Source organism: Herpailurus yagouaroundi, unplaced genomic scaffold (genome assembly GCF_014898765.1).
Source record: "Herpailurus yagouaroundi ecotype Mexico unplaced genomic scaffold, PumYag 569, whole genome shotgun sequence".
Classification (NCBI taxonomy): domain Eukaryota; kingdom Metazoa; phylum Chordata; class Mammalia; order Carnivora; family Felidae; genus Herpailurus; species Herpailurus yagouaroundi.
Window position 1 is genome coordinate 373,803 of NW_024412786.1, and position 12,780 is coordinate 386,582.

The 12,780-nt window shown below is 51.4% G+C and overlaps 1 protein-coding gene, 1 long non-coding RNA gene and 1 other non-coding gene across 3 annotated transcripts; 1 reads left to right on the forward strand and 2 right to left on the reverse strand.

Annotated features, from left to right (window-relative positions):
* Positions 1-143: 143 nt before the first annotated feature.
* Positions 144-6,548, reverse strand: WDR74 (WD repeat domain 74). The gene is made up of 12 exons (XM_040465934.1): positions 6,417-6,548; positions 6,221-6,327; positions 6,010-6,131; positions 4,532-4,607; positions 3,586-3,732; positions 3,343-3,444; positions 2,038-2,138; positions 1,895-1,950; positions 1,419-1,564; positions 1,278-1,334; positions 530-976; positions 144-405 (listed from the first exon to the last, which is right to left on the reverse strand). The coding sequence occupies exons 1-11, from the start codon at positions 6,478-6,480 to the stop codon at positions 797-799; spliced, it is 1,158 nt and encodes a 385-aa protein (XP_040321868.1). The 5' UTR covers positions 6,481-6,548; the 3' UTR covers positions 144-405; positions 530-796.
* On the forward strand, positions 1,818-2,239 carry LOC121023810 (uncharacterized). The gene is made up of 2 exons (XR_005787505.1): positions 1,818-1,968; positions 2,086-2,239. It is a non-coding gene; the product is annotated as an uncharacterized LOC121023810 (long non-coding RNA).
* A 1,672-nt stretch (positions 6,549-8,220) lies between the features above and the next one.
* On the reverse strand, positions 8,221-8,411 carry LOC121024010 (U2 spliceosomal RNA). Its single transcript, XR_005787578.1, has one exon. It is a non-coding gene; the product is annotated as a U2 spliceosomal RNA (small nuclear RNA).
* Between the last annotated feature and the right edge of the window lie 4,369 nt (positions 8,412-12,780).

Consider the following 12,780-nt stretch of genomic DNA (forward strand, 5'->3'; position numbering starts at 1 on the left):
CTAGGCCGCCTGTGACCCCGCCCCTGAGGAACCAGAGCTGGGGCCCAGGGGGCTGGGCCAGCCTCGGGGGAGGGGCCTTAAAGAGCCCCGGCGGTGTCCAGTGCGCCCAGAGCGGGCAGCGGAGACAAGCAAGATAGGAAAGGTACATGTTAGAAACTTTATTCTCCGGAGGCTGGGGCAGATTGAGAGCAGGTTGGGGTCACCCCTTCTCCGGCTCCTCCAGGATCCCCTCCCGCTTGCTCTGCTGTAACGCATGCTTTTGACTCTGGACTGAGTGCCTCTTGTTTGCACGAGAGCCCCGACGGCTGCACAGGGATAGCCGCCGCCACAGCACGGTGATCAGAAGGCTTTCGTTCGACTTGAGAGTCTTTTGGTCCGGCGAGTCCATATCGACCTCTTCGGTGCCTGCGGGGATGACGAGGCCACTGAGCTCTGCTCTACCCTCCCCGGTCCAACCTCCCGGGCGATCCCCTTCGGCGCAGCCCCTTCTCCCGCTTCCTGGGCCCCGCTGGTGTGTCTTGGGTCTCACCTTCGACTTCCTCCGAATCAGCCTCCTTAGCCTGATCATCGGAGGCCTGAAAGTCCTTGTCTTGGCAGCAGCCCATGGTCCCGAGCGGCCCCGAACTCCGTGCCGCCCACGCCAGCCCACCAGGCCCCGCGCCTGGCTTTTGTGACATCAGCTATCCTGCTGCACCAGCGCTGGGAGCAGCCAGTCCTCTTTCCATTCTCCCATCACAAAAGGCTCAGGGTCATGGTGGGTGTTAAACTGTTTATTTACAAAGTGAGCACAGGCTCTTCAGGTGCTGGTGGATCCAGGCCGCTGCTTTTTTCTCCGTCTGGTTTGGAGAGCCCCTTGGGTCTGCTCCAAATCAGGGAGCTTCCGCTTGGCGGCTGCCTCCAAGGAGGCCCAAAGTTCATCTGTCTCTGTGTCTTCTAGGGCCGCCTTTTTGGGCTCTTGAGGCTCTTGGGGCTGATCCTGGTGAGTGGGAGAAAACTTAGGGATCCGGGGCACAGTAACAGAGGCCCGGGGAAGGAGGATCTAGTTGGGAAAGCACTTTCAATTCCTGCTCCCGGACACTATTCCCATCCATGCTCCTATGTGGCCCTTTGCAGTAGCCCTGCCAGGATTATAACTATTAACCCCCCTCAGAGAACCTAAGTAACTTGGCTGACAGGCAGACAGTTCTGGCTGTGTTCCAGCTGTTTCTTTTTTCTCTCCATGGGGAAGTGCTCACATCTGTGCCCTTGCTCCCACATTCCAAGACCCAGCTGCTTACCTCCCAGTCATCCCTGCCTGACAGGAGGAGGCAGTTCAGTTGAGACTTGAGATAAACCTACAAAACCAAGAGGGGCCATAAGGAGCTAGGGACACTGAAACGGAAACGTGGCTTGGGGCACACAAGGCAGCCAGCTCTCACCTTATGCTCTAGACCCCGTGGATTCCGGATCCTGTGCACCCTCAAGACTCTGTCCAAGCCACAGGAGGCTAGTAGGGGCTTTGAAGGGTGGCACTGTAATCCTCGGACACTGCCTGCCAGCCCCTTCAGACAGCCCAGTAGGTGTCCTGGAGGAGAGGGGGAGGCATCAGCACTAGCTGGCCAGCCAACAACCATTGTTTACCATTTCAAGTCGCTTTATGTTTCAATATTTATACCTCAACATAAGGTGGGGACAGGAGTTGTCATTAATATCTCCATTTTACAGGTGGAGGAGCTAATGTCACAGAGAACTGAAGTAATTTGTCCAAGACCCTACAGCTTCTGGTGAACCAGGATTTGAACCCAGGCAATTGGCACCTGAATGAGGGCTCCACCATGCCACTGTACCCCCTCAGAGGGAATCTTGCCCTTCCTCCCACCTCTTCCCCTCCTGCAAGGCTCCCTAGTCCACTCACCTTGCCGAAGGTCAATTTCTGCCAGCTGCCCATGAGTGTTGCCCACGATCACTGAACTAAGGAGGAGACCAGAGGTGGGTGGGGTCAGCAGGAGCCTCCTAGAGTCCTCTCCGAGCCCCACTCTGTGTCCTCTCAACACTTACTTGCCCCCGGGAGTGAGGGTCATGGCCGTAAGTGGATACTCTCCATAGGTGGCCTCTAGGACTGGCCGACGCTGGGGAGAGGCTGGATCGTAGACACGGACCTGGAGAACACCGAAGCATCACGAGAGCACCCTCACACCACATACCCGTCCCTGGATTGTCCGTATCTTCACTCCCTCCTTCATACACTGCTTTCTTATGACCCACTCTTAGAGAAACTTTCTCATCTGAAACATACCCCCCCCCCCCCCTTGCTCTGAGTGTCAGGGAAGAGTGGGCAGAGGAGATCTGCTTAGGGAGAGAGGTCCCCCAGGTTGGGGGGGGGGGGCGTGACAGCATTTCCAGGGTCCACATGTGTGGGCATTCCACCCCTCCATACTCCCATCTTGGCATGAAAAGGCAAGCCAGTCCAATTTTCAGAGAGTACTGAATTTCAGGCAGAGAAATTTAGCCTGAGCAACAGAGGGGAGAGTAAGCCCTCGCAGTGTGTTTTGAACAGCGACATATCCCCAAGATCAGATTTCAGTATGCAGGAGCAAAGGAAATGGGACAAACACAGGGACCCAGTCCTGCTGGGATCTTAGGACTTCAAATGAGGCCAGCTGTAAAGATCTCCAGTCGGGCCCGCCCGCCCTCCCTCCTATAAAGCTGAGCTGAGGGGGCGCCTGGAAGGCTCAATCGGTTGAGCGTCAGACTTTGGCTCAGGTCATGATCTCGCGGTCCTTGAGTTCGAGCCCTGCTTCGGGCTCTGTGCTAACAGCTCGGAGCCTGGAGCCTGCTTCAGATTCTGTGTCTCCCTCTCTCTCTGCCCCTCCCCTGCTCATGCTCTGTCTCTCTCTGTCTCAAAAATAAATGAAAACATTAAACAAACAAACAAACAAAAAGCCAAGGAGCCGAGGATGCAGAGGAGTGGGTCAGGCCTGGGTCCCAAAGCAAATCAGAGGCTGCATCAAGACCAGAACCCAGTTCCCCTGACACCCAACCCAGTGTCCTCTCATGACACCTGGACCGTGGGATTCTACTGTGAAAGAAGCAGAATTCTCCCTTCTTCTCTCCTCCTCTCCACATTGGAAGCGAAGGAAGGGTCACAGTTCAGAAAACTCATCCTACAATGTACCAGAAGGTCTCTGGCTCAGCCATGGGGCTGGGATGGTCGGGGGCCGGAGAGCGGGGTGGGGAATGCTCCCTCTGGGAGCTCAGAGACAGAGGATGAAGGTCGGCCTGTGCCACCAGGCAGGTTGTTTCGTTGTTTCTCTAGGAGGCTGCTTAAGCCCCGGAGGAGGTAGAGGTGGGGCAGTACCTCACCTGATGGTACCCTGTGCAGGTGACAAGCTTCTGAGATTCAGGAAGGAACTGTATATCTTGATCCCAGATGGGAACCCGCAGGTCGAGCCAGTCGTTCCGTACCTGGTGGGGTGGATAGAGGGGGGGACAGGTTGCAGGAGGGCTCATAGGCCCTGTCCTTCAGCTCTTCATCATCATCCCCCAACTCAGTGGCCTCAGCCTCCTTGAACCTCAGCCCCAGCCCCTCCCACCACTGTCACTCACATTCTTGGCCCTGAACACAGGCTCCTCCGACCCCTGTAGGTCCCACACCTTCAAAGCATTCTCTTTCCCACCCGTGGCAACCACGTGCGGGCGTGCTGGGTCTTGGCGCATCCTGCACACCCCAGGGCCCACACTCAGCTCCAGGAGCTGAAAGAGACAGGAGATGAGAGTCAGTTCCGGAGTCCTTAATCCTATTCCCCCATGGGAATGCAAGCTGGTGCAGCCACTCTGGAAAACAGTACGAAGGTTCCTCAAAAAACTAAAAATAGAACTACCCTACGACCCAGCAATTGCACGACTAGGTATTTATCCAAGGGATACAGGTGGGCTGTTTTGAAGGGGCACATGCACCCCCATGTTTATAGCAGCACTATCAACAATAGCCAAGGTATGGAAAGAGCCCAAATGTCCATCGATGGATGAACGGGTAAAGAAGATGTGGTATAGATAGATAGATACAATGGAGTATTACTCAGCAATCAAAAAGAATGGAATCTTGCCGTTGGCAACGACGTGGATGGAACTGGAGGGTATTATGCTAAGTGAAATTAGTCAAAGAGAAATATCATATGACTTCACTCCTATGAGGACTTTAAGAGACAAAACAGATGAACATCAGGGAAGGGAAACAAAAATAATATAAAAGCAGGGAGGGGGACAAAACAGAAGAGACTCATAAATATGGAGAACAAACTGAGGGTTTACTGGAGGGGTTGTGGGAGGCGGGGATGGGCTAACTGGGTCAGGGGCACGAAGGAATCTACTCCTGAAATCATTGTCGCACTATATGCTAACTAATTTGGATGTAAATTTAAAAACAACAACAACAACAACAAAACAAAACAGAGAAACAAACAAACAAAAAACCCTCTTCCCCCAAAGCCCTCCCTCGGCTCCTACCCGGGCCCTCATCTTCCCCATCACTGGCAGGGCAGGGGAGCCTTACTGGGTCAGAGGATGCTTCCTTGTCATTGTTACGCCAGACCCGGACAATCCCAGAATCCACACATGTGATGAGGGTGCTGTGGGCAGAGGGAGGTTAGAGTAAACGACAACAACAAAAAGTAAGTAAGTATGAATTTCAAGTGTTCTCTGGGCCCTAGTCAACCCACCCCCAGATTCACATTAACTAGACTCCCTCCTCCCATGTTTGTTATTTAATATCCTCAACGAGGGATGGTTTCCCAGTTTTGTAAGTGAGGAAACTCAAGCTCTGAGAAGTGTAAAAAGATTTGCCCACACAGCTCTAAATGTCAGAACCAGAGCTGGAAAGTCAAGCGTGTGATACTCCAAAGCAGAGTGCCTTTGCTATTATCTGGGGGCAGCCGGCCCTGCCGGTTTTTCTGAACCTTGGGTGGGTCACCAGGGGTCAGGATCAGTAGCTCTGAAAGAACTGAAGTGGGACTGGTCTCACGTTCGGGTCTGGCCAAAGTCAAACGCTAGCTTCTTCTCTCAAGTTCCCTGTTTGGCATTCCAGACACTAAATGTCAATCTCTCCCTAAAACACACACCCCCTCCCCAAGCAAGCCTCCCCCAGGATCTGTGTAAAGCCCGAGCCTATGTTCTTTTTCACATCTGCCCACCCTCCCCGCCTCGGTTCAGGCCGTGGCGGTGCTTGCCTGGGCTTTGGCAAGAGGTTCTCAACCACTCTTTCCAACCCGTTCTCCACACCCCTCCTCGCTCAAAACCACCTGCAAAATCATAAGGGCAAATCTCTCAGTCTGACGCTGAAAGGCCTTCACATTTAATCACTACCTACCTCGCCTATCTTGTACTAAAACGCGCCCTCGGTTTCCATCCCCAAATGGCTGTTTACCTTGCCTGAAATTACCATGTAGCCTGACACCAATCCTTGGCCTCAGCCCAGACAGCAGTCTCTTTCTGAAATGCGCTTACTCCTTTCTCCTCCTGTCAAAATTCTACCCATCCTTCATGGCTCAGTTCAAGTGACTCACCTACACAGGCACTTCGACGAGTCAGTTTTCAGAACACCACCAAACCCACACAGCCTTTTCACAGCCTTCTCCCTCTTTGGAAGAAAGCTACCCCCAGTTACTTAACCACTAACACTTTCCTATCCTTTCCTTTGGGAACTTCACCGTATCGTTGGTGGTTGTTAGTCTCCATTTTCAAACATACTCTAAACTCTTCAGTGACCTGCTCAGGGTCATCCAAAAAGCTATGGAGCCAGGAAAAATACCCTTGATGCAAACTCATGAAGGCAGGTACTGCACGTGTCTGGTTTGCCTGCAGCCTTTGCATTTCGTCCAATGCCTATTAATAAGCAGGTGTTCAATAGCACCTGGCCTGTCACTCAGCCCAGGCTGGGGTCCCTAAGGGTTGATTGCCCAATATTCGGCAGTCCCGCGAGAGCCTCCACGCTGTCCCTACGACCTGAGCGTTCAGCGAGGGGCTCGGTCTTACCCGTCGACCTGGGCGAGGCCTCGGAACGTGCCCTCCCCGCCGGGGCAGTGCTTGTGGCCCTGGAATCTGCCCTCCTCGGTGCTGAAGTACCTCACTGTTTTGTCGGCGCAACCCATCAGGATCTGCGGGCAGAGGAGGGCAGGATGGCGACCAGAGCGAGGCTGCCGCACCGTAGATCCCCCCAGCTCGGGACCGACCAGCGGCCGCTCACCTGAGTCTCGCCGCCCGCGCCCCAGCACAGGGCGCTCACCGCCTCCTCGCGCCGCGGCTGTCCTGCCGCCGTGAAGTTCGCCGCCTGTTTGCGCTGAAGGTTCACCCCTGCGGGAGGCGGGCGTCAGTCGCGCCGGGGTCGCGAGCGAGGGACACCCCCCCACACACACTTCCCGATGCTGGGCCCGGCCACCCACCTTTCAGGATCCCGGTCTCGGTGCCCACCCACACATGGTTCCAGCGTGCCCCAGCAGCCGCCATAACGGAACCCAGCAGCCCACGGCTCGCACTTCCGGCGCAGCGTTGCGTCACCAGCGCGCCGCGTTTGATCCGGATGAACGCCCTCTCTTGCCGTTTAAAAAGCCGGAAGAAGGGCGCTTGGGTGGCTGGGTGGAAGGAGTTCGTGACTTTTGATCTCCGTATCGTAAGTTCTAAAGCCCCACGATGGGTGTAGCGATCACTTAAATAAATACACACTTAAAATAATAAAAAAGAGAAGAGTAAAGATCCCCTGGTCCCCTGCCTTCTGCAGCTGGTTTTGCTTTACGAACTCTGGGGGTGCTGGTGGAGATCTGGAGAGTAACTTGACAGTTGTGTACTTGGAGTGGAAGGCGCCTCCCTGCTCCAAAGCATCGTGTAATATGTTTTCTGTACAAAACAAGAAAGACGAGCACACTTGAGAAAAAAAAAAAAAATCACTGAGGCGCATGGCTTCAACCTCGAGCGTAAAAGCCACAAACCGACGAAAGATGGGGAAAATGAAACCGATGATCTTAAAATAGAAACCTAGAAAGTGGAGGTAGCTGCGTCGTTTTTATTTCCTCGCATTGAGGTTTGGTGATGATAAAAAACATCAGCTCCAACTGAGAATAAAACTGCAAAATTAACAGTATTTCTCCCAGGTACAAGCTGCTGCTGCATAAATGTAACCACCCTTCCTGTGAATGACTACAATTTTATTACAGAGATTTTGTTCTCTGAGATTAGAGTACCAGAAATTTGCCCGTTTAAAATTTTATCAGTAAGAAATAAAGCATCGCACTCTCGCCTGCACAAGGCCTCACAGAGAAGCAGCCACGATTTCCAGCTCAGCTGCAGAGCTGTGAATGAGGGTTCTGAGCACAACATTCCACACTTATGCAAACGTTGTTACCAAGGTAACAAGCACGATGTCTACTTCACAGGGTACACTGGACATTGACCCCTCTGTCTCCCTCCACAGTCCTAGTTTGTATTGAGCCTATTACATTAAATCAAATCTAAACTCCACCTTAACCTTAAAAGTCTTTCTTTAAATTACTCCTTTATTTTGCGAGACGTCCTCTTTGTTGGTGGGCGGTTTCCTCTCATTGTAAACTCGGGGGTACACCTGGGGTTTAGGCTAGGCCGGGCCGATCCCCCGGGAGTTCCCCTTTATAATCCAGGATAAAACAAACCTGCAAATTGTTTTTGAATCCTTTAAAGAAAGCATTTTCTAAAAGTGCAAGAGAAAAAAAGTTGCTACTCCAGCTCCCAGACCGAGAAAGTTATTTTACCAAATAGAAACTGCCTTGGGGAGAAGCACACGATAAACCTACCAGGAAAACAATTTCTGCACACAGAGTAAGAAACAACGGGGGTCATTGTCAAATTACTAGCTTGTATCAGAACGCTCCCGGCTGAGCAATGTATTATTCTTATTAATGTTAGTACACTTCTATCTGACAAAGACAGAGCACCCCCTGCGTACCCGCGGGTACACCGAACCCGATAGAGACTCCAATTTCTGAGTTACCAGCGCGGAGCCCATTGGGAGAGCAGAGAGGGAGGGGGGCACGCGGCGGGAGCGAGCTCACAAACCAGGGAAGTCATAACTTGGGTTAAAGCCACCCACCAACAAAACTACTAATCAGCCCCATTAGCCTAGCAGGCATAAGAAAAACCACCACTCTCCCTAAAACGAGTTGAGACGGTTCGAAAAACCAATGTTCTTTTTTTTGAAACCATTATTGTTCCCCCAAAAGGGGGTGCACCGTTCCTGGAAGTACTGCAATACCAGGTCGATGCGTGGAGTGGACGGAGCAAGCTCCTATTCCATCTCCTAATTCCAAAAATCCATTTAATATATTGTCCTCGGATAGAGGACGTATCAGATATTAAACTGATAAGAACAGATACTACACTTGATCTTAGCCAAAAGGCCGAGAAGCGATACCGTTGCAACCGGCTCCTGGCAACCCTTACCCTTACTATAGCTTTTAAGGTTGTGGCGATTTTTATGACATAATGATTAGATTACTTGAAATATGTAATACTTCTTAAATTCAACGTCTCATTATCCTTCCTTTATAATAATAGCTATATTTTTTTAAAAAAGATCTTAAATAATGGTCTTTGCTGCATTGCCTGCCTGTACTCCCTCCGCGTGTTTTACATAACCCCGCCCTGCCAATGATTTTCTTTCTTGGGATTGGTCCACATACAAGTCTGGGTTTCAATATGGGCGTGGTCTCTTTGCCTCCCAGACTCGGGCCTGTCTCCCCGCCGGCAGGCCGCGCGGCGCTCTCGGTGAGTGGGTGGAAGGCGTTTCGGTAGGTGGTGGCGCCCTTCCCCGGGACGTTTGTTTATCGATCCCAAGTACAGGCTTCGGAGTCCGAAGAACTGGATTGGGATCCCTGCTCGCCAGTTCCTGACTTGATGACATAAGGCCGGTTGCTTGGAATCTTTTTCTGTTAACTGGGGACTAATAACGCGCTTATACGGCGGTAGTGAGAACCCAGTTGAGGTTGTGCTTTAGGGCTGCAATCCCCTCTCATTCTAGGGCTCCCCTCCCTTCCGCGCCTCCTCCTTGACTGTACCATCCACCCCCAAACCACTTAAATCTTGCCGTTTACGACGCATCGTCCACCGTGCGCCCTTCACACAAGGGAAGAGATGCCCGGAGAAAGGCGTTTTGGGGGGTCCCGATTCCTAAACCCAGGTGGGAGAGACAGGCTGAGGCCAGTGTAGATAAAATGTAAACGAAGCCGTTCTTTTGTAGGCTCAAGGCGAAGTCCGGCTGTATGAAAAGGATTGATGATCAGGCCGGAGCTGAGAAAGGACTTGAGGTCCCGTTTCCTTGGAAAGTATATTAATATAAATGTGGAGCGTTCTTTTTTTTTTTTTTTTTTTTAATGTGGAACGTTCTGTTGGAAATCTCCTTCACTGAAATTCTACGCCCGGGCTGGAAATAGAGGCCGTTGTCTCTGTGTCAAGGTGACTAGGTGGGACCTTCTGTTCTCACTGACAGGCTTTCAACTAGCAAAATTTCTATAATCTATGATTTTAGAGAGCAAGGCTCTCAGCATTGTGTCCCTGATGCTAATAAACAGGCAGTTTGTAAAGGTTCCCATATGTAAATCCAGAGCCTCCAGGGAGGGCAGAATTAAGTAGGTGTGGCCGGTAGAATACTGCCCCCAAATACTCCCGTGCTAATTCTCAGAACCTCTCAGTGTGTTACCTTACATGGCAAAAGGTACTTTGCAGATGTGGTTAAATTAAGAGTTGGGGGAAGGAGAGTTTATCTGGGATTATCTAGTGGGTGCCTGTAATCACAAAGGTCCTCATCAGGGTCAGAGGGGGGCAGGAGCCAGCGTCAGAGTGATGGAGCACTTATAAGGTGGATGAGCCATTGCTAGCTTTGAAGATGGAAGGAGGTCATCAGATGGATGTGGGCAGCCTCTAGGAGCTGGAAAAGGCAAGGAAACAGGTTCTCTGTCTTAGAGCCTCCAGAACGGAATGCAGTCCTGCGGACCCAGCTTGATTTTAGCCCACTGAGACCTGTTTTGGATATCTGACCTCCAGGACTGTAAGATAATAAGTTGTTATGTTTTAAGCCACTGAGTTTGTGGTAATTGGTTTCAACAGCAATAAAAACCAATACAGGGGCAAGAGCAACGTTCAGTTTCTTTCAATCTGAACCTTCTCCAAATTCTACTGGACCCAACTTCGGGCGAGGCCACAGCCCCCTGGCTGAGCGGGCTTCACCTTGTGCCCCAGGCTATGTACAGCCAAGCATCCCAGAACACAGATCTGGTGGCCCCTGCTTCCTCAGGTCGGTCTGCAGTCAGCAGCAGCCCTGTTCCTCCTCTGAAGCCAAGGCAAGTGGGGAGTGGCTCCTTCACCCTCAGTCCGCTGTTACCCTGCCCCTTTCTATACAAGTATGGGAGACTGACAGTGCAGGCACCATAAGAACTTGGAAATTAACCTTTGCTCCTGGGAGGCCATGTGTCCATTTGTTTATGCTTATGGAGCACATACTCTACAATGATAAAATCAGACAGGACCTTTGGCTTCGTGAGTTCGTGGTCTACTGGGGAAAACTGGGAGAAGCCTCCTGTGATTCTCCAGGCAAGAGCTGGAGGGGATTGGGGCAGGGTGGCTGTGATGGCAGAGGTGGAGGGAAGTGGAGGGGATCACAGAGAATCACTGGCTTTGATGACCGGCAAAGTGAGGCCAAGGGAAGAGTATTCTTTCCGTGTGCATACATTTTAAATTTGATGTCTTGGGGGCACCTGTGTGGCTCAGTTGGTTAAGCTTCTGACTTCTGCTTAGGTCATGATCTTGCCGTTTGTGGGTTCGAGTCCCACATTGGGCTCTGTGCTGACAGCTCAGAGCCTGAGCCTGTTTCGGATTCTGCGTCTCCCTTTCTCTCTGCCCCTCCCTTGCTTGCATTCTGTCTCTCAAAAATAAACATTGAAATAATAATAAAATAAATTTGATGTTTTGTTTTCACAAAACTGACACACTATACATTGTTACATGTTCAAAGGCTTATAACATCCCCCCCCCCCCCATAAAATGTTTTACTGGTACTTTTCTTGTTTATAAATTGATTAAACAATTTTAGACTTTCTGTGTGTGTGTGTGTGTGTGTGTGTGTGTGTGTGTGTGTTCTTAAGAAATGGTATAAACTTGGGGCGCCTGGGTGGCTCAGTTGGTTGAGCGTCTGACTTCAGCTCAGGTCACGATCTCGCGGTCCGTGAGTTCGAGCCCCGCGTCAGGCTCTGGGCTGATGGCTCAGAGTCTGGAGCCTGCTTCCGATTCTGTGTCTCCCTCTCTCTCTGCCCCTCCCCCGTTCATACTCTGTCTCTCTCTGTCCCAAAAATAAATAAATGTTAAAAAAATATTAAAAAAAAGAAATGGTATAAACTTAAAAATCATCACAATATAGAGCATGTCAAAGAACAGCCTAGTCAGTTTGAAGATTTTGATTTTAATGTAACTGCATCTCCCAACCCTTCTGAGAATCTGTTGAAGCTTTCCTCAAATGAGTTGCCTTACACACGTCTTGCATACCATTTCCTGGGGGGATTCTTTAGGGCCCCCTAAGCCCATTCATTAACACCCACAGTCCTAAAGAGACAGGAGAACCTGATGGCGTCCAAACACCTAATGAGGTCATATCAAGTTGGAGGTACAGGGGCGCCTGGGTAGCTCAGCAGGTTGAGGGTCGACTCTGGATTTCAGCTGAGGTCCTGATCTCACAGGTTCCTGAGTTCCAGCTGCGCATCAGGCTCTATGCTGGCAGTGCAGAGCCTGCTTGGGATTGTCTCTCTCTCTGCCCCTCTCCCCAAATAAAGAAATAAGCATTAAAAAAAAAATGGGGGCAGAGATGGGGATGGTCCCGGAAGCCCTGCTTCGGCTTGTGGCAGGGCTGTCTGAGAGCACGGTCTCCTGGACTCAAGGCTGGCTCCACTGGGCCCACTTCCCCGTGGTGACTCGGGGGTGGATTTGGACAGCTCCTGCAGCTCCCGGAAAAGAGTTCTCTTGGCCACCAATTCCACCACCCGCTTTGCTAATTTGTGTGAACCGCCCCCCCCCCCCCCCCCCCCCCCCCGCTCTCTAGAAATTCGAATTCACACTTTCTACTGAAAGCCTCTCATCTGGTGCCTGGGCTTTCGGTGCTATGGTGACAAAGGATTCCCCGTCTCCAGCCTGACTGGTCAGTGGTGCCAGGCACCATTCCAAGTGCTTTGTATATAGGAACAGCCTTGAGAGAGAAGTGGTGACTGTCATGTTCCGTCTTTTACAGATGGAGAAACTGAACCGCTTCGGGTCACACAGCTAGTAAGTGGTGGAGACTCCAACCTCAGGCAACTCCTATACCATACCACGTCTGCTTGACTCCTTGGGTGTCAGGGAGGCATCTGAGACTCACGCTATCCAAAATCATTCCCTACTGTCCCCACTGGAACGGCCTTTATGCTCCCTTCACTCACCCCCACATCCACTCCGTCCGCTAGTCCTGTTGCGTCTACTCCAGAATACATCCTGAGTGACTCCGGTTCATCCCATCAGCTGTTCCTTCCTTAGCCTCCAGAACTCCCCATCTTAGCTCAAATGTCACCTCCTCAGAGACGCTTTCCCTGACCACCTTCTTACCAAATCACGGATTCTTGTTCCCTGCTGGCATCTCTCACAGATCTCAGGGTGTCTTCAACTTAGCACTATTGACATTTTGGGCTGTATGATTCATTGGAGTGGTGGAGAGGGAGCTGGCCTGTGCATCGTAGGGTCTCCCCACTGGATGCCAGTATACCA